The sequence below is a fragment of the Anser brachyrhynchus genome (assembly GCF_964034855.1).
Source record: "Anser brachyrhynchus genome assembly, chromosome: 21".
In the NCBI taxonomy this organism is placed as follows: Eukaryota; Metazoa; Chordata; class Aves; order Anseriformes; family Anatidae; genus Anser; species Anser brachyrhynchus.
The window spans coordinates 6,788,369-6,808,899 of NC_137714.1; the positions used below are offsets into that span (position 1 = coordinate 6,788,369).

The 20,531-nt window shown below is 44.3% G+C and overlaps 2 protein-coding genes across 5 annotated transcripts; both read right to left on the reverse strand.

Moving 5' to 3' along the window:
• Nucleotides 1–1,385: 1,385 nt before the first annotated feature.
• On the reverse strand, nucleotides 1,386–11,551 carry CCNL2 (cyclin L2). 4 transcript variants are annotated; one of them, XM_080563891.1, is made up of 11 exons: nucleotides 11,169–11,551; nucleotides 10,329–10,403; nucleotides 9,944–10,053; nucleotides 9,547–9,667; nucleotides 8,215–8,279; nucleotides 5,232–5,331; nucleotides 5,040–5,144; nucleotides 4,654–4,795; nucleotides 3,780–3,897; nucleotides 3,601–3,693; nucleotides 1,386–2,737 (listed from the first exon to the last, which is right to left on the reverse strand). In XM_080563891.1, exons 1-11 carry the CDS (start codon nucleotides 11,496–11,498, stop codon nucleotides 2,383–2,385), a joined length of 1,614 nt encoding a protein of 537 aa, XP_080420017.1. In that variant the 5' UTR covers nucleotides 11,499–11,551; the 3' UTR covers nucleotides 1,386–2,382. The 4 variants fall into 4 exon arrangements, with proteins under 4 accessions (XP_080420017.1, XP_080420018.1, XP_080420019.1 ...); XM_080563892.1 differs by lacking the exon at nucleotides 11,169–11,551 and having other exon boundaries at nucleotides 9,944–10,118; nucleotides 10,329–10,396; XM_080563893.1 differs by lacking the exons at nucleotides 8,215–8,279; nucleotides 9,547–9,667; nucleotides 9,944–10,053; nucleotides 10,329–10,403; nucleotides 11,169–11,551 and adding an exon at nucleotides 5,677–7,437.
• Nucleotides 11,552–11,958: 407 nt separating this feature from the next.
• On the reverse strand, nucleotides 11,959–15,571 carry MRPL20 (mitochondrial ribosomal protein L20). Its single transcript, XM_080563927.1, has 4 exons — nucleotides 15,388–15,571; nucleotides 14,290–14,400; nucleotides 13,905–13,982; nucleotides 11,959–12,512 (listed from the first exon to the last, which is right to left on the reverse strand). The coding sequence occupies exons 1-4, from the start codon at nucleotides 15,472–15,474 to the stop codon at nucleotides 12,339–12,341; spliced, it is 450 nt and encodes a 149-aa protein (XP_080420053.1). The 5' UTR covers nucleotides 15,475–15,571; the 3' UTR covers nucleotides 11,959–12,338.
• Nucleotides 15,572–20,531: the final 4,960 nt, after the last annotated feature.

A 20,531-nucleotide genomic window follows, 5' to 3' on the forward strand; every position in this document is an offset into this window, starting at 1 on the left:
CACGTCTACCGCTAGCAGACTTCACTCAGAATTCCTCCCAAAGTCTTTCTGGAGGAAGCTGCAGCTGTGAAACCTGCCTCCCCCTCCAGGCCTTACCTCAGGAAATGGACAAGCGGCAGCTTGGGAAGCATCCAAAGCAGAATGATGCAACTGAACAGGGGAACTCTGACTACCTTTTGGAACTGCAATCAGTAACCAGATTTGAGGTTGACTTGCTCCAAGTAATAGCCAGGCAGTAGGGATTAAAAAGGCTTAAAATGGGAACTCGTCAGAGAACGCTGTTCCTTGAGTTTGTTTGTATTAGAAACACCTCCAATAGATCAGTTACTTTTTATATCGCATTATCTCTACGCTACTTTAATACTTTGACTTCTACTCAATTATTTAGCAGACCAGGTATGGAAAAATTAGTTTCCATCCGTGTGCAAAGGTCAAGATGAGGTGTATAGTTTGCTGATTCAGGAACAGATAAAACAAGAGGCTACTCCAGTTAAAACCAGTCAGCGCAGCTTCGCACTAGTATCCTTCCCCTCCCGTGGAATGTAATTTGTAAGTCAGGGTAGTGCTCTGCTGAAACTCCACAGGGCTTTCCCTCAATCAGCTGCCTACCTCAGTTAATTGTCTTTTCTCAGCTGAAATGTAGTCAGAAACATGGCAAAGATCTACGAAATGACAACTACTACTGTGAGGTGACCAGGGAATAATGAATCTTCTCCCCAAACAGGAAACACAGGGGCACCCACTGAAACTAACGAGTGACGATGTGTTTAGAACAGGTAAGTTAACTGTGTTGTGGAAAGCAGCAGTATCTCTTATGGAACAGAATCCATCTACCTGCTTCAAACAGAAATCAAGTCAAAATCACAAAGGACAGGCCCACTGGTAATGCCAAAATAATCCTATGCAATCTCCAGCTCAAGAAATTGGTAGGATAGAGGTTGGCTAAAGGATGACTGCAAACCCTGTCAGCTGCTTTGCCTTTTTATCAAAACCTAAGGTTGCAATGAGACTGGTTTGGACTAAGTGTCACACTCAGTGTCGTCACAGTGAGGCACCTGCAAGATTCACCACAAAGATCCCTCATGAATCTCATTTTCCCCCACAGCAGACAAGAGAAAGGTTAAAATAGCAGGCAGTGTTCCTAGGAAGATCTAGTGACATAGCCCAAATAAAAGCACCTTATTTCACACACTGGCACCAATTACTCCTGCAGGATGGCCCCAGCACAACACCTGCAGTATCTATACTCAGGGTGTAACATCTGAGGTTAGTCTTTAGTCTACTAGGATTTTTTTTTTTAAATCTTTTCAATTCACCACCAGTTTTTTTCTTTCCTTATGAGTAGGCACAGTGGTATAGCTCATAAGAAACTACTATGAAGTGAATTTAATATAAAATCAAATATTTTAATGAAATTAGGGAGCATGAGTGTGACAGCTCAGATATACCACTAGAACTGATACTACTGGGCTGTGGGTTTTTTTTCGCTATTTTTAAAATGCTGTTCTTCAACAAGCATGCAGATTGACAAACTACTAATTCTTCAGAGTGTCAAAGATCCTGAGTAAAGAATTTCAAACCACTTAAAATGTATATATAGGAAATGTCTTATGAGCTGGTGGCCCGCACACAGCATTGCACAGATAAAAAATATACTACTCTCAATACACAGAGCTAAATACTTTCACATTTATCAGAATTTTCTACACAAGTCTTTTGATAGAGTTCAAGTTTTGAATTTTCTGTATATATCTTCCACCTGTATTAAACAAATGCTTATTTACATTGTGGGTAAAGTGTAAAGGCTAGTAAGGCCGTACTCCCATACTGTACTGTAACACTGCAAAATATATATACACATATATAACCTAATATAGGCATCGGTTCTAAAAAAGTCACCTTACGTTTGTACAACATCATTGAGTCAGTATGAAAAGACAGCTTTGTTAGCACCAAGCCACTCCAATGGTTTTTACGAACAGTCTCGAGCCTTCCAGCTGCACAGGGAAGGACCCTTCAGCACAGTACTCCCACTGCTACCGAGTCAGGGAGGTCCTGCCGCACAACTGGAAGGCCCAAGCACCGCACTATGGTAGGTAAATTACTAAAGAGCAGGCAGAGAGCATCCAGAGACAAGCTCTGCAGTGTTTTTCGGTGACGCGCCAGCAGAACGGTCACCGAGACAATTATCAGAGTCCTTTGTATCATTCTGTCTCGTTCGCATCTTTCCTTTGGATTCACGATAGTAAGTACAGAGTTACCAGCAGAACAGACGTTACTGAAGCCACGTGGTTTACAAGCCAGGTTAACCCTATGCTGCAAAGGCCAAATGGAGAAGAGCTCCACAGCTTAAATTCCAAAGGAAAGACCTTTCTCTACTGCTCATCGCCTATGCCTGCTGTGGCCAGGATGGTCGCGGTCATAGCGATGGCTTGCTCGCTCGTAGGAGCGCGAACGCTCATGCCTGTGATTTCTGTAGTAGTGACTCTTCTTCTTGTACTTCCCTGAATGATCGGAGCGCTCCCGGGACCGGCTCCTGGAACGCGACGAGCTCCTGCTGCGCGATTTCCGTGGTTTGTGCGCCGAGTATTTATAGTCTTTTGATTTCTTGTAACTTCGCATCTTGGAACCTTTGTAACTAGAACTGTGGTTGAACTGTCTCGGGGGAGAGTCACTGCGGCTCCTCGAACGGCTATGGGACTTCGAGCCACTTGACGTGGAATAACTTTCACTTTTCCTGTGGGAAGAAAGAACAGGAAAGAACGCATATGATTTCTCAAGTAGAACTACTCCACATTAGCTCCTAAATGTAGCTACAATACATCCACACACCCTAAGTACCGTACAGACAGATGCTTCTCACGGTAGGCCTGCACAGTTTGAGGCCAGACACTTGATTCTGTATCCCATGAAAACCAACCGCGTGCCCCAGACTCGATCCCTCTGGTCACAGTTTAAGTATTGGCTGTTAGAAACCCATATCCGTTTGGAACACAGCAGTCGTGACACAGTTTTAGATTTCTCCCTCGCTGCTTTGAAAAAATGCATGAATATCCAACTTCTAGATTTAAAGTGCTGCCAACCAACCAAAGATAAAGCTACTTCCCCTGTTTCAGTTACAAAGCTATTACCAAACCGCACAAGACTGGAGCCGATACCTACTCCTCCACTGCCTCTTAAATTTCCCCTCTATGGGAATCACGGTTATATTTTAGTAATAACAACTTCCTAAAGGTTGTAGACAAATCCCCAGCTTTAAATAAATAAGCAAACAAACCAAGCTAACCCTGCCGCTTGGGCCATACGTCACCAATTAAACAGACTGAAATAAGCAAACATCCTGATGGAGCTCTGCCAAGTAGACTTAGAAGCTGTACGCGTGACAAGGTCAGACACTGCAACTCCCCGGCTCTGTAAGCCAAGACGATGCAATTCACAATCAGCCCTAACGTTCCCGGAGTAGTAAATACCGGTTTATTATGTCACAGCCTCTTGGGGAAAAACTACCCAGCTCACTCCCTGAAAACACCTTTTACCACTTCAGCACAGTAGCACGGGAGGTTCTCTATGAGCACGCCCTCCTTTTACAGGAGTCCATACCTGTGCTTAGGAGATGCAGATCTGGATGGTGATCTTGAGTAACTTTGATCTCGACTTCCACTTCGACTTCTGCTTTCTCTTCCTTTCTGAATGCTGCAGGAAACAAAAAACACAGTAAAAGTTTTGTTTAAAATAATAATGGGAAAAAACGAACTTTTTTTTTGTTACAAAAGCCTTACCCATTCACTGGACTATTTGAACCCGTTCTTTTTGTTCCCTCTGTTTTCCTTTTAGCATTCTTCATTGCCTGAACAGGTAGCGGCGAGGGTTTATTTCCTTTAACCTCTTTTGGAGACTCTAGAAAAAGAAGCCTTTGTTACCTTATTTTTGAAAGTTTGGGTACTAACTGAAAGAGGGTAAGGACTGGAGCCTTCCCCCACCCTGCTTCATTTTCTTTGTAATAACCTTTATTGCATAGATGTTGGGTACAAGTGCACACACGAATGCACACACAAGCGCCCACAAGAAGCAGATCTGAAGAACTTCAAAGAAGGCAGAATTTAATCTGAAACACTTCTGCCAAAATACTATTGAGACATTACTGCCAAGGTAATGCCAAGGAGTTAACTGCAAGAGCAGCATGCTGCTCACAAAGCCACTCCAATACGGCAGAAGAGTAATTCCTTTCTCTTGCTAATTATTCCCTTTTTTTAAGGGCAAACTGAGGATGCAGACTGGAAACCTTAGACAAAGCATGCAGGAAAAGTATTCCACACCTCTTGCCCAGAAATACTACTTTTGCCAGAGTTCCTAATCATAGGCATGCTCTAATATTTCGTTAGCACAACAAGCCAACTGCAAGTATTTAAGTTTATTGCCAAAACCACATTGGAGCAAGTCTCTCTACTGTGTAAGTTTAAGCTAGCTTCATACTAACTTGATTTTAGCCTTTACCTATCTCAAGAATTTGTAAGTTACAATGCTATTCAAGATCTGCCATTGGAGTAATTGATAGAAACCTGCTTAAAAAACCAAACAACTACGTATTTATCCCCGAAGTATAAATACACATACGAGATGAGAAAGTATTCCAACAGCTCATCCACAACTTACCATTTTTTGGTGCAGGGGAAAACCCTGACGGGTTATCCAAATTTGGGGCTCCTTCAGGGAGAAGACCTTTAGCTTGAGCTTTTGCCTCTTCAATTGCCAGCTTCTTCTTTTCCACTTTACTTTCCAGATCAGACAAATCAACCTGTAAGGACAGGAGCCTGCTTAGGACAAAACCCAGTAAATCAGACTTTCTGCTTACTCACAGGAAGGAGTGTGGGTGGGGAACAGATACAAAGACACCCAGATCCTGTGACCAGTTATCTTGTTCCACTAACACACTAAGCATGCACACACTAAGCTTGCAGGTAATTTTAAACTTAAGATTTTCTAACTCATGTTTCAAGCAGCAGTCTCTACTGAAGGTTCATATATGAAGAAAAACAAACCTTTTTCCTAGTATAGAGCTGCAAGATTTTTAAGCAGATTTCTTGAATCTCTTCCTCTGTTGTTCCAAAGAGTAAAAACCAGTGTGGACGATTAGGAAGTGGAATCTGAAAGGGATGGGAAGAAATATTCAGGCTTCACTGCTTCTATTAGAAGAGCTAACGAACTTGAAGTTAATAGAACTGTACGCTCACCTCCAATGTTCTAGCTGCAAGGTAAATACATGCACAGGCAATGCTTTCTGGCTGAAATCTTACAAAGACATCTGTTCTCAGGCTATCATTCATGTAATTCCTGAAAGACAGGATATCAACAGAGTTGCAGGGCACAACAGTCTCCCTCCCGCCCACCCCCCTTTTTTTCCCCAATAAGACTTCTAGAAGTACTATTTCTTTCTGCATTCGGTTACTAGACTTCAACAATACACTCCTGTAAATCTGAAGAAAAGCTGAATTCTTTTACTAAAAAAATCCCTCAAGGGAAGGGAAGTGTGATAGGAATTAAGTCTGACTGACTGACTGGCTGGCTGCTGAAAATTCAGCTGTGAGAAGAGAACCAATTTTAACTTCACTTTTCCCTCTGGATCTCGACTGGCTTGCTCTCATGCACTAGCCAAGTATTTTCATCAAGACAACATACAATATAATCTGGAGTACTCAGTTATAGAGTTTTAGGTTCACATGTTTCTCTGCAATGTCTGAACTCAGATGGTTTGCTGAAAGCAGCAGCTCCTGTGGTAGTCCTCCCATGAAAATATGGTCCGCTTCAGCACACGCCAGCTACCGCTGGAGATTTACAGGATCCGTTTTCCTTTGGAAGCATTACTTTCCGTCCAGAACAGAATTCTTTCCGATGCAAAAAGCAGACATAGAAGAAATCAGGGTGTTTGGAAACATCAGTTCGGGAGAATACTCAGTATTCAGGCAGATCTCTTCTTTGGCATATGAAATACGGTTTCCAAATTGTCCCGTTTCAACAAGGTTGCTTAAAATGAATATTCACAGAATGAGAAAACTGTAAAATATCGCATATAATATTCCAGTCAGTACACTTGAAAATTATTCTTCTAAAGTCTTAAATACACAACGTAACTTCCTCTGAATCTGTCAGCTGAAGTGCTTAAAAAGATCTAGATTTTTGAGCACATGTCAAGCAAGTATCAGATGGAGAAAAGCTAAAATCAGAAAACAAAGTCCTCAATATAATAAGCTTTCCAAAAGCAGTAATTGTTCATGCGGGTACCCAGTATACAAGGATTCACTATGCCCCAAGACATCCAAAACAGAGACCACAGTCTAGACACTTGTATCCAGTTTTCACAGGACAGCAAAAAAGAACTTGAAGCTTTTGAACACTGAACTCCAACCCAGACATCTTATATTCTTGCTTATACAAAGAGTAACTGCTGCCCCGGAGAAGCAGGGCTAAACATGAGCTCATCTTTCTGGAAGAAAAGAACTTTAAAACCTAGTAATTTTGCTCCCTCTTCACTCCTCCAGAAGACAGAACAAACGTTTTGGCAACTAATATATGAATAGAAAAGTGGTACTTCAAACATTTGAAAGTCACCCATCCTTTTCCTAACTTCCCAAGTTGAAAAACACGACTGCTTCCAAGCTTGGCTTCTGTATGCTTTCCCTGTGGGCTCAGAATCAGACACGTGAGGAAATGAATCCTTGTCACAGTATTTTAAGGAAAAGGTAATGTTATTAAAATGTGTACTTCAAAAAAAACAAAAAACAAAACAATTGCACTGGATATCCACCCATTTTTAAGTACTGGGAGCTACAAGCATCAGTACATGAATGTTATTTTTACATCTGAAACGTTTCTCAAATGGAGTAATTCCTTCCTTCCTCCTCACCTACTCCTTCCTTTCATGAGGAGCAGAAAACCGGTAATGAGCAGTACGTAACTCACATCTGAATACTTGAGAGGATATCTCAAGTTGAAGGGACCCACATGCAATGGGACTAGGAATACTGGTAGCAGAAAGTTATTTTTAAGTCCTAAATCAGTATTACATAGTATTTTTTATCTGATTTACAAATGGAAACTTAGATTTTTTTTTCTGTTAATTCATCACTTTACGACTTAAATCCCACCTTCATTTGCTTTATCGTCTAAGAACGCAACTTTAATAATAGTTATAAAAATTTAACATTAAAAACCATTCAGAATATTAACAACCAAGTTATGAAATATACAACAGTCAAAAAGCACAATGAAAATAAATAAGTTGAAAAGTATAAGCACAAGAAGTAGTTGGCCAGTTACTATACTATCGTGTATATACCACCTGTCTAGAGTCAGCCTTCTCTTTGGAGAGCCTGCTTTGGTTTGACTGAAGACGGCAGCTATCCCTGCACCATAGCGCTTGGGCAGCAGAGGAGAAGTCTTAGTCACTTACCCTCAGAGGCTACCCTTTGATTAAAAGAGTACAGAAAAGAAAAGTCAAAACTGGTTCTCTACACACAGGTCACAGTACCAGACAGTTCAGTCAGCAGAAATATGATCTTTGGATTCACTCAAGATTTTTAAACCACGGTACTGTTAAAAAGCATTCTTGTTTAAAAGCGTTATCTATGTATGTTTAAGACCGGGACTTTTACATAAACTTCCCAAACCCAAGCAAATCTTTATTGTAATGAGAGCAACAAGGCAGAGGACATTCCTTGGCAAACATGAGAACAATGAGTTTATCCAGTCTTAGAAGCTGATACCTTGCTTTATCCATACGGATAAGAGAAATTTATCTGTGCTGAGAGGTTTTGACACACCTGTAATCAAGCTCAAGCGCCGGGAAAGGCCATTTCCCAGCACTGATAACAGACTTTACCTACACAGTTTTCTCCAAAGAACAAAAAAAGCAAACAAAAAAAAACAAGAAAACCAGAAAACCATAAACTAACCAACGGTTTCCCTTCAGCTGAAAGGTGAAAGCAGAGAGGAGGGAAGTGAGAAGTCAGGGCGGAAAGCTACCTTACCATTAAAACAGTGCCTCAAACTTAAGAGGACGATCAACATTTGGGTAGTAGTTTGGGGCACTCCAAGAAACACTGGAGCTGTCTGGTGTGGCCCACAATCACTTCTGAGCACTGTTGCCCAGAGTGCCTCAAGTGACATATTTCTGCTACTGCCCCTGCTGGTCTCTTAGAACAAAGAAAATCAACTTACCATGAAGTCTGGACCAGGTGTTGGTTACGTTCACATTCTAATACCTGAAGGTACATAACGATTATCTGGAAGATATGGGTTATTGCGTTATTAACGAGAATCTTGAGAGCCACCTATATATTTCAGAGGGACATCCATGAGGCATCCGCTATTTTCTTTCAAGCTCTAAGACACTCCACAAGTGTATGCAGCATCTCCGGTGTTCACCCACACAACTTTTGCTCTCCAATGCAAAAGTTACCGTGAGTCGACACACGACCAGATCTGACCTTCCTAGTTCTCCGTCTTCTGAGCTCAGTCATCATGCTATTCATCTAGAAGTCTCGTCTTCAACTGTTTTCAAGCTAGATATGTTCTCCTATACAATTCATGACTCCTTTTTAACTGTAACTTGGGAAAAATACAGCTAGCTGTAATAGGTAGCAATTGAAGCGTATCAGCGTTTGCAGAGAACGAACAGAGCTTGTGTGTTTTGTGTCACTGTTTGTTCAGGTCTAGGTTTTCCTTAGGTTTGGAAGGAAAACAACAGGATGCAGGCTAACAGATACAAACGTATACCAATCAACAAAGTGCAACTGCCCTCCGGGGTTACTGGCATTTCTGAAAATCAAGTAGGCTCACAAAAAGTGAAGACAATAGTAGCTTTTAGGGGGAAAAAAATACAAGTTCTGCTGCTTCTGAGTAGAAAGTTCTTTTACCATCCTTATCAGCTGGTACAAAAAAGCTATAATGGAAATACTGATGGCACTAGCGTAAGAACTTATATGCTTGCAGTGGGTATGTCTTTGAAGTATCATCTCAGTCTGGCATATGACATTTAAATAGAGAATCATTGTTTCTTTTCAAGTCAAGCCCTTCACGCTTGACTGTACTTTTTAGAAGAAACACTGCTAACTAGCTCACGTGGGCTAAGAACCTCATCATGTTTCCGCAGAAATTGATCAGGACACAGTACTTCTCTGATGATATCGTAACCCTAGATCACCAAATTCCTTTCTGTATAAGATTCCACGTTTACGTAGCTCTGATGTTAGAAAACTTCAACTATGCATATAAATAGGTTTTATTCTAAAAGCAGAGTGTCCAAGTATCTTGGACTTGAAGGAATACTTAACATCTGCATCCACCTCCAGTCGTCATTCAGCAGTGACACAAGACCAACTAGTAAGAATCTCTTAAATGAGAAAAAAGACATCATAAGAAGCTAGCTTTACGGAATTAACTAGCGTTATCAGGTACAAACCAAACAGCTTCCTTGCAGTTAAGCGGTCTGCTCAAAGCATTTATACTATAATAAACACTGATTACAAAGTTAACTTATACAGTACAAACCTTATGAGGATGCTTGACGTGAACACAAAATCCCAACTCCTTTAAAACTCTTCTTTCAGCCTTAATGATTTGGTTTTTCAAGTTCACATACTCTTGATCCAGTATTAGAGGTACAGGTTTTCTGCAAAACAATTTCAAATTCCAAAGGCGAACTTAACATCAAGGGGTACTTATATGTAGCTTAAGCCATGTCCATATAGAAATAAAGGACACCGCTGCTATTCATAACATCAAAAACCTTTACTTAAAGTTTGTCAACTCACTTTTTTCCTTAATGAGATCTTTTCAAGATGTTCCCTGATTAATTAAACAGGGAACGATGCAAGTATCAGCCCATGAAGTTTAGTAATTAAAATACAAAGCAAGAACTTCAGATTACTTCAGAGTCTAAACCTACTTTTTTTCTCGCAGATGTCGAAGACGATGAAACACGTTAATTACATCCCTTATGCGTCGTGGCGCTTCTTCGATTTTGGATGCCAGGTGAACACAGGCCATTGACACATGCTGAAACATAAGTATTGCAAGACACTGATGTTTTGCTCAAATCTGGAACTGATCGCCTCCAACAGCTTAGGGAGGGATAACAAGAGAAAATGGTGGTAAAAACAGGAAATGCTAAAAACTTGACAAAATCAGTACTATGTAGCTCTGTAAAATCATGGCAATCAGTAAGTCAGATCTACAGATGCAAATGCTGATCACATCTAGGTTGACAACTAGGCAAAACTGATCAAAGATCAAACCACAGTTTAGTAATACATATCTTAGTATTTCCTTACCTCCATGGAATGCTTCACAAAAGACTTGGTGTAAAAAAAACGTTGAAATAGCACCTGTCCTGTAGCCATTGCCACCTAAAAAGGAAACAATCAAAACATGTATTAATAAAGTAATCTGTAGGTCTAGAAAAAAAAATTAGATTTCAACAGGTTTAAGACCAAGAAAACTACTTAAGCTGTATTTAAATTCGGAATTAAGTTCAGCAGTACCTAAAGAAAAGCGGCATTACTATCTTAATAATGAACAGAGTTGTCTGAAATGGTATCAACACCACAAATCCTACCTTTGGATAAAACGCATGCGTTAAATTGTAAGGACCCAGAACATTAGACCTAGTAAAATCCGAAGTTGTGATATGAACCCAGAAAAATACTTTTTTGGTGTGGGGAGGAAGTTAAACCGGATTACAGTTTTGTTACGTTAATATCACAATTTGAGCACCCGAGACTCCGGCAGCGAGGAGACAAAGTTTCCCACGGAGGTAACGAGGAGCCTGCCCACGAGGAAATCTCCCCGGCCCACAAAACCTCACGGCGCTCCCTCCCTCCGCACCTTTCCGAGTAGCCCTCCTTCCCCACAGCCCGGCCCTAACAAAGCGCCGCGGGGCGGCGGCGGGGCGCTGCCCTCAGCCGCTTCCTGCCGCCCGGGGAAGGCCGCAGGCCCCGCGGGGAGGCTCGGAGCCGCTGAGGCCGGGCGGTGGGCCACGGGGGGTGCCGAGAGAAAGCCGGCGAGAGGCAGCAGCGCCCCCCGGTGCGAGGCCTACAACCCCCCGGTGCGAGGCCTGTCCCCCGGTGCAAGGCCTGAGGGCGGCAGGGAGCAGGCCGCGGCCCGGGGCCTACCTGCGGGAGGCGGAGCAGGATGCCGGCCGCCTGGATGAGCTCGCAGCCGGTGACCCGCAGCTCGGTTTCCGTGTCGGGGTCGAGCCCGCTGCTCATGGACGGCGTGAAGCGCAGCGTGTGCTCGGGCAGCAGGCAGTTCTCCAGGGTGATCAGCACCCCCGAGTACAGCCGGTCGCCGATCAGCACCGCGCCGGGGCCCGGCACCGGGGGGCCGCCTGGCCCCGCTTGGGGGGCTCCCCCCGCCGCCACACCGACCGCCTGAGGCCCCGCCGGGCCGCCGCTGCCGCCCACCGCCGCCACAGCCGCTGCGCTGCCAGCCCCCGCCGCCATTTTGTGGTGCCGCCGCCTCGCCCGGCTCCGCGCTCCCTCACAAACACACGCGCAAGCCCCGCCTTCTTCCCCCGGCCGGCCGCCTGCTATTGGCGGAGGGCTGCGAAACGCCGCGCGGCGATTGGCTGCGCCGCCTGTCCGTCTGGCGCCGCCGTGGGCTGAGGGGAGCGGCGTGACGCAGCGGTTGGGAATTTGAACGGGGAGGAACGGGCGGAAGTGGCGGGCGGCGGCTTCAGGGCAGCCCGGGCCTAGGCCTCGGCCTCAGTCCAGGCCCCCGGGGGCTGCTCGGGCCGTGGGGGCGGCTGGCAGCGCCCTCGCCCATCCCAAAACCTTTAGGAGCACCGGGCCGCTGGCCCCCAGCGCTGTGGGCACCCAAATCTGCCCAAGCAGGGCTGTGGGGTGTTGTTTCCCTCCCCTCCCAGCGCAACGCCCAGAGTCACCACTCAAATGGTGCTTCCAATAGCAGTTAGAAAAAAAAAACACACAAAACACCTTTATTAAGTTCTTCATGGAACAGAAAGTATGTGCACGCTATACATATTTTAACATTGGAACTGCAACAGGCTTGCCTCACCGCTGCTAAGGTTGAGCTGCGAATTTTAACTCAATGCGTTTCACTTGTAGCGATGTATTTTAACACATTTCACTTCTAACAAAATTTTGGAAAAAAAAAGTCATTCGCGCACAAACTTCACACCCTGACCCAACCCTTCTTCCCTGCTGTAAGCATCATCTTTGGAGGATTTTGTTCCACAGCTCTGACCTTAGCTGCAGACAGTGAGCAAGCTTACCCTGTCAGACAAGTTCCTGTTTATTACACATATCTGCAGACTCTTCGTGTCAATAATGGTGTACGATACGTGAAAATATCCCCTCTGGTTCCTTTCCATCTCCGAGGGCAGCAAGGAAGCCTTCTTGTCGCCTCCTCTGGGCTAAGGCAGCTAGGGACTTGAATGTCTTTGGCTCATAGATAGCCAAATCAGCAAGCATTTTCCTGTTCAGCTCCACCTGGGACTAAATGCAAGAATTGTTGGTTAAGTACTCTAATTTTTAGGAACGATACTCCAATGCCTAGTTAAGGTTTTAAGGCAAATTATCTTTTTTTTTTCTGTATTGTACAATTTTTGCATGACTAGAGAACTGTCAGACATGCCTATTCATTCATCGGTGTCTCAGTAAGCCACTACGTACAGTTTGTTTACTGCGTTTCTCAAAGTGCTTCCCATACAAACCAAGAACTCAAGAAGAATCTCTTATATTCTAAGCAGGAGGTATTATATAAAAGTTTGTTTCTTTTGGATCTTTTAACAGACTACCTTACAAAAATATCTTGCTCTGAGACAAGAACCAAAGGGATAGGCATCTCCAAAGAAAAATCAGTTAACTTTTAGGCAGTACTTGATTCTCTTGGTTACAACGTGAGAAGATTAAGCAAAAGATTGAGTGTATAAATATCAGTAACTATTACTTTACAGTAAGCATATAAGAAAACTTATACGGTTATTTGAAACACAGGTAAAATGTTTTGAAATACGCTACAAATATATATGTAGTTCCACTTGAAGAAGCAGAAACGCTACCTGTTTGTTATGATCATGGCCAAGAGAAACAAGTTTTAATTTTACAATTACAGTATCAACATATTAAGACCAATTCTCCAGCATGTTAAAAAACAAAGGACTGTGACACCAAATATCTGCATTGTCTACGCTCACTGAGACACAAAGCTGGTAATCAAAAAAGCAGGTTTCCTAGGCTTGCCTTTGCAAATCCAAGTTCTGTACTTTTACATTTATCGAGTGAAGCAGAGGCAGCTCTCACTTAACACCTGCAGTAGCATCAAATGTAAAAGCATTTTGCAAGCCTTTTTCTTAAGAGGAGCCATAAAAATTTTGGGGACAAAGGCAGGTGAGGAGCAATATCCACCACAATAAAAGGGGATTATGCATTTAAGGAAGAGAAACAGGTTTAGGGCAGAATTTAGTTCCTGAATTGAGCAAAACCCCTTTCATAAGCAGAACTTTCATCGCCAGAACTAGGAAGCAGGACAATGTTGGCAGAAGCTCAGTCTGACAGAAGCCTTTTACCATGCTCTATGCCGGTACTGCCTGCTCAGGTTCCAATCCTTAATGGTTCTAATTCACCATTATTCTTCATCTTAATGGTTTTAATTCACCATTATTCTTCAAAGAGCGGCAATCGGAGGCTGCGTGTTCAGTTCCTTGCAGTTCTTCTCTTACATGGCAACCAGCAACCCTTTGCAATACTTTGTCAGACTACATCTGCTTCACATTTTCAGAGTTTAAACAAGTGAATTTGCCTGATGCTACAGAAGACCACTATCAGACATTTTCTCCAACTTGTTGAAAAGCTGAATCAAAGCAATTATTCAAGCACCACCCTTACCTTAAGCAGATTGCTTATGAAAGCTGGGTATTTCAAACCATGTTCAAGAGAAGCTGCTTCAATCCTAGTGATCCAGAGCTGAAAGAGTAAAAATTCATATCTTAGATGACAAAATATTTTAGAAGTAAACGTTCTGTCATACTGACCTGCTCACACTTAGTAAATATAACAGATTCAGACCTACAGTTTTCTCAGTGCAAGACACACCTCTATGTACTTCAGCATGTGATCTTTTTCAGACCACAGGGAGACTATTACCTTAAATTCACAGCATTTTTTACCAGCTGGTAAAACATTTTCAGAGAGCCCCCCAGCAAGAAAAATAGCCACATCAGCTCTGCTCTTTTCCCATTTTACTGTTGACATCTAACATCTTGCTCTTTACCGCTCTCAGGAACCTCTTCTTCTCTCTTCTGGCCTTTGTAGACTTCACAAAAGCTCTCCGAACACTTCGTACAGCCAACTTATAGCAGCGGTTCTTCCTTCCACGAAAATGCTGAAGTAAAAACAAGATGTTCTTGTTCAGTTATCTTTGAAGCTGTTAAACCCTTCAGTAATGCTAATATATCCTCGTTTGCACTTCAAAACCCTTCATAACAAAGTTCACAAAATACTTCACAAGCATCAGCTAAGCCTGCAGTCAGCACATAATGAAAATTTTCTTGTTTTACAGCATGGGAAACTCGAAGCTGAAGAGTTGGAACAGGCTGAAACCTCTCAGTCCAGCAGGAGGGAGACAAACCACACCTCACTTTAGGCTGTGGTCCCAGGTGGAAGGCAACCGATAAAAACATCTTTCAGTGCTTTTTACCAACCCCTAAACTCAGGCATCTATCCTCATTCCTGAGCTGCTCTCTGTCTTGTCTGTACAACCACAGGGATGAGACAGGAGCCTCTGATACGTTTAAAACACTGCAGCTGCCCGAACAGAAAGTGTTACAGAAGAGGTTTACAGGAGCTGCTACCACTGACACCTATCCATCATAACAGAAGGCAGCCAGTGCTGTACAGTTAGAGAGGTCACGGGTATTGCTGCTGTGGGCAGCTTGGCCGCAAGACCGAGATACTGTCGCTTAATTCAGCATTTTCCATCTCAATTCTGCAGCACGACGGACCTCCCCCCAGGATGCCGTCGGCCTGCCCTTGAAAAGGGCTCTGCCCCAGCCTAGGTTGCAACTTCTGTTCAAAACACGTTGCGAAGCAGCGTGCGTAAGATTCACTTGGAATGCTGAGGGGGGAAATCTGTTCTCTGCCTGCTGTTCCCTCACCCAATTAAAACCGAACTAAAAAAACGAAACCACCCCGCAGCTCCTGCGGCTTTTCCCCCCCCGCCGGTACTCCGTATCACGGCAGAGCCACCGAGCACGCTGCCGTCCTCGGGCTTTAACGAAGCACAAACGCAGGGGAAAGGCTAAATTCCCATCAGCCGAGGCCCCCCAGGCCAGGAGAGCCGCAGGGCAGCGGGGCACAGCCCGGCACTCACCCTCGCATACTTGAGCACCTCCTGCACCCTCCAGAAGCGGTCGCTCAGGCGGCTGCGGAGCCAGCGCGGCGCGCTCAGCAGCACCATGTCCGCCGCCGGGGGCACGGCAGTGCCGCCCCGCTCCGCCTCCCGGGGCGGGCACAAGCGGGCAGGGGGCGGCCCCGGCCGTTACGACAGCTCCCGGCTTCGCTAGGCCGCACCAGGCCGCGCCGGGCCCGGCCTCGCTTCGTCCCCGTGCCCGCTGTCCCCGCAGGGAGAGCGCCTGGGGGACCGAGGACGCGTGTTTCTTTCCTGTCACCGCGCACGCGGAACGATGGGTTTTGGGGTTTCGGCCTCAGCTGGCTCGTCGTTCGTGGAAAGATGATGAAACAGGCTGGGATTTTGCAGGGTGTGGCTGTGGCGTGGGAGTTAAAATGATTCGGTTTATGCCTAAATTAAATTAATTAATGCATCCCCTTAAATGATCAAAACCAAAAAGCTTCACTCGTGTTCGTTTAATTCTGTGTTTGCATTCTTAGCCTGTCTGTATCTGCCTGTAGCGATACAACAAGTGTTTTTTACATGAGAGACTGAATTATGATAGCTGCTAATGTTTCTGGTGGGTAATAATACCTTTAACTTTAGAATCATAGAATCACTAAGGTTGGAAAAGCCCTCCCAAGATCATCTGGTCCAACCGTCCCCTTACCACCACTGTCACCCCACTAAACCACGTCCCCGAGCACCACGTCCAACCTTTCCTTGAACACCCCCAGGGACGGTGACTCCACCACCTCCCTGGGCAACCCATCCCAATGTCTGACCGCTCGTTCTGAGAAGAAATGTCTCCTCATTTCCAACCTAAACCTTTCCTGGCACAACTCGAGGCCATTCCCTCTAGTCTTGTCGATAGTTATCTGCTAGAAGAAGCAGACCCCCACCTCCACACAACTTCCTTTCACCAAACTTCTTTCAGAAATGCTGTCATTGTTCCATTTAACAGTAAACATCTACAGCTTTGCTGCCTTCACCAGCAATGCTAAAGCAATGTGAGAAGTCTTCATGCTGTTTTCAGTGACGGGAAGAATTCAGTACCGGGCAGTATGTCTTAATGTCTGTCTTCCTGTGCTTAAGAGATGGTGAGAAATAAAATGAGAAGTTATGACCCGTGAAAAACCACAAGATGGGGCTGTTGTCATAGACAGTGGAAAGTTATTTCTTAGCAGCAAGGGCCTCTACCATCAGAAAAGATAACGAATGAATTTGGTCATCATTAATCACACCACTTTCAGCATCTCAAAGCAATGATGCTCCTGTTAGAAACTGCTGTGTAACTTATGCCATCATCAAGGCATCTTTCCCATTTATGGGAAGGTACTTGTTAGTGATGTGGAAATTTTACAGAATTAGAGGCTTGGGGAATCTTTTTTTTATTAACACTGGGCCTTGTTTGATACAAAGTTAGCTTGGTTATTAGAAGAGTCATTAGAATATGTGTTTTTTTCCAAAGGAAAATCAATTTAAGAACAAAATTTTCAGACCCCCCACAGTTTAAAATGCGTTTTCATTATAGCAAAAATAATTTGGGAGGTTTCACTTGATTTATATTTTATGGCACTTTTTAGACTACTTAAAGAGCTTTTTGTTTGTTTGTTTTGTTTGTTTTTACCACATCACTGTGCCCTTGCTGACAGGCAGTAAAAACCCTTTGTATTTATGAAGGAATAAAAAAAATGGCACAAGGAAAATTACCGTAGCGATGGGGTGTAGCTTGTTAGAACAGCCATTTACTCAGGCTCCTCTGGTGCTCTTCTGCTGCTTGCCGGCAGTTTCTGCTTCCTTCACCTGCTCTGCAGTGAGCTCCACATTGTCCCCAAATGCAAAGGAAATTCAGTCCACAGGTGATCCTCCTGTCTCTGCTAGGAAAGCAATTCCCTGTGGGGAAAAACCTACAGAACGGCAAGCTGCACGTGGCTGCCAAACCTGCTCCTTGTGGGACTGCAGGACTCTGTGCTACCCCAGCACAACACAGCAGAAGTGATCTGGGGGTGGAATTCGAGTTGCCTGGCACTGAGTTTGCCACCTTTCAATGGCTTTAGCCTGAACTTGTTTGTATTTCACATAATATTTGTTGTTCTTGTTTTTCCCTTAGCATGTTTCTTGACCTTTCTCCCGTTAGAGGGCATAACTCATTCTTGAAAAATATCATATATTTAAATCAGGGGCTGTTAGGCAGCCATTCACTATGCTGAGACTGTTCAGAAGCCTTGCTGCCATTTGTCATATTTATTACATCCAATGCCATCTGTTTTCCTGCACAGATTCAGGGCTTTATTAACACTGCGGCTGGCCTGTGCAATAACTGAAAGCAGGATGTATGCCATAGTTATTTCCCTCTGGACGTCTGGGTAGATCTGTGCAGACATTTCACATTTTGCAGCTTGAGAGAGGGCTACTGCCTTGCGTTCCCCCCTAGGAGCCATTCAGGCTGAGAGAGCAGTGAGGAAATGGGTGGAACAAGATGAAAATGGGCTTTTCATACAATGTGAGTGTTTTAAAGGTCGTTTCTCTCTGTATTTCTTTCATCTCTCTCACACACATGACTTCATTATTAAAAAGAGACAGGCTGGCTTGTAGTCTTTAAAAAATGTTGATGATTGATATTGACTCATGGGTCCGAAAAGACACAGAACAGACACAGGATCTGTTCTCAGTCTTGCCACTGGCCTGCTAGGTGACAGAGCAAGCAACTTCCCCTCTCTGTGCCTCTGCACATCTGTAAAAGGAAGAGTCACAAAACTGCCCCTTGGCTAATGTACTTGAAAATGCACTGAGCAAAACTTGAATATGCCCGCTAGGTATTATTCTGAGCCTGTGGCAGCACTCCTGCTCCAGATTGTTTGTCTCCCCAGACTTTAAATTATTCATTGCTACCGTGAGCCTTTTGAAGAATGTGAACATGAACTCTCTGTTTATGAAATGTCTTAGCTGTGCCCTACGCCGTATATGCTAAGCTGGTTTGCATCCTTTGTGCTTTGCCAGTCTGATTTAGAAACGCTTTCCTAACACAGCTGGGAAATCATTTCAGTCTCTTTGCTCAATGAGAAGTTTGTCCAGCAGTTACCTAGAAGGTTTTCACAGTTTGTTCCCTTTCTCCCAGGAAAGTGGCTGTCCAAACAGAGGTGCTCCTGGGGCTTGAAGTTTTGTCAAAAAAAAAAAAAAAAAAAAAGAAATTGATCTGTCAACTGAAGTGCTTTTGAAATCAATTTTAAATGTTTGGATTAGTTAGTGCACTTTTCAAAAATATTTCAGTGTTTGACATTCAAAAATGAAAAAGTAGAGGAACATTTTCAGGCTTGGGAGATGGTTTTTCATTGCTTTTTTGACTTATACTTCAGAACCATGGTAAATTAATTTATAATCAGCTTACACAGGTTATTTTCACAGATACTTTCCAGTTTGACAACCAAGAAAAAACATTATTCCATGCAGCGCGCCGTGGTACCCGAGATGTTCTTTAGCACTCCAGTAAGGTGGGTCAACCAAACACAAGAATAATCTTCCAGTGGAAGCAAATAGGATTCCTCACGGCAGTACTCCACAGAGAAATGCAGCTTATGGCAGGGCTCCTTCGGCCCCTCCTGCTCAGCTGAGTGCCCCTGGTTTCTCTCATCTCAGGCGAGGTAGCCCTGGTGGTCCAGGCTCCCTTTCATGGCTGGAAAGCAGCCAGCTTGGTGCCCACTGCCCAAAGGGCAGGAACTCCTGTCTGCTTTTCCCCCTTATTTTCCCTACCCTGCTCCTTCCTGGGCAGCTGAGTACAGTGCGGACAGTGCTGGCTTTAATCTAGTGCTACAAATTAATGTTTTCCCTTATTTACCGGTATACCCCTCCGGAATGAAGCAGGCTGCAGGCTGATGGCAGAGCTGTCAGTCTGAGTATTTTTAACACTCCTCCCCTCACCTGGCACGTCGGCTTTTATTTTTCCTTCACTGTGAGAGAGCTCAACAGAAGGAATAAATAATAACAAACAAAGCAGATGAAATAAGGTTGATGTCACCTTCAGCGCTAGGGCTAGAGGAAATAAAATGCCTTGAGAAAAGTCTAGCTAAAGGACACGAATGGCTAGAGAAAGCCCTGAGAGCGGGGCTTCCAGAGAGAGCATCCTTTTGGGAATTAGTGCTGGCTTGTGCAAAAAAAAAAATACCCCCTCTTGTTTGTTCCCTGCCATATTTCAGGAAGAATTTACTCTTGTGCCACTTCATAAATAAACAGGATTATATTGGAGAAACTGGCTCCCTCTTTCATTTTTCCCTTTCCAAAACATCTTGAAGAAGCTGGAATTTTGCACAGATAGCAAACTTTTCACCATCTTTGCCAGAGTTTGGCCTGAAAAGACCTTTCCCAGCTCAGAGCAGGCTGGTGAGAGGTCTGCAGCTCAGGTTCTGTCCAGGAGCCCGAGGAGCCAGGTTTGTGCTCATGGATGTTTCCGTCCTTGATTCACAGACAATTATCTCTGCAGCAAAGCCATTAATTTTAAGAACTGCGGAAGAGTCGCCTGGCTTTCCAGCTCTCCTAGGCACTTATGCAGATCACTGCTCTGTAATTAGATATTGATATATCTCCACCCACATCTCCACGTGCCTTCCAGCTCCCCGGTCTGGTTCCTCAGAGGTGGCAGACACCAGGCTGTCACGAGGGAAGACTTTCTGTACAACAGACGTTGCAGTAACATTTGTGTTTCTGTCAAATTAATCAAACCTTGTCATTAACTCATCTGGCTTGGCTCTTAAAAGGAGACGGGGAGCTGGTGAAGGGACTGAAGAAGAGGAGACCTGTCTTTGCTTCTTGACCATAAGCCAAGTTTTCCTTCCTGCACAGCCCTTTATGAGGGTGTTAGGGCCCTCGGGGCACCAGCAGGGCTTCATGGCCCTGTTAAGGCTCGGCTGAGGCTTGCACCCCACAGCCTCTGCCTGGGGGCCCATTTAAGCTCAGCCCTCTTTCTGAGTGCTGCTGTAGGTCTGTGTGCCCTAGGGGTTAGCTCTGCTCCAGCCAGGCCTGCTCAGGGACCATGCTATCACTTACAGGCTGGCCTCTCAGCTTTACTGGGCTTTGGGGTCTGTCGGTGGTAGGGACAGAACAAAGTGCCCTGCAGCTGTGAGCAGTTT

Bases quoted from the DNA above. Each gene is read 5' to 3' on its own strand.
- MRPL20 (XM_080563927.1), bottom strand. From the start codon at position 15,474: ATGGTGCTGCTGAGCGCGCCGCGCTGGCTCCGCAGCCGCCTGAGCGAC. The intron at 13,983-14,289 runs GTAAAGAGCAAG...TTACTCTTTCAG, and splicing joins AGAAGAGGTTCCTGAGAGCG to CTCTGGATCACTAGGATTGA. The intron at 12,513-13,904 runs GTAAGGGTGGTG...TCTTGCATTTAG, and splicing joins TCATAAGCAATCTGCTTAAG to TCCCAGGTGGAGCTGAACAG.
- CCNL2 (XM_080563891.1), bottom strand. From the start codon at position 11,498: ATGGCGGCGGGGGCTGGCAGCGCAGCGGCTGTGGCGGCGGTGGGCGGC. The intron at 9,668-9,943 runs GTAGGTTTAGAC...ATTGTTTTGCAG, and splicing joins CGACATCTGCGAGAAAAAAA to AAAACCTGTACCTCTAATAC. The intron at 4,796-5,039 runs GTTTGTTTTTCT...CTGTCCTTACAG, and splicing joins AGCTCTATACTAGGAAAAAG to GTTGATTTGTCTGATCTGGA.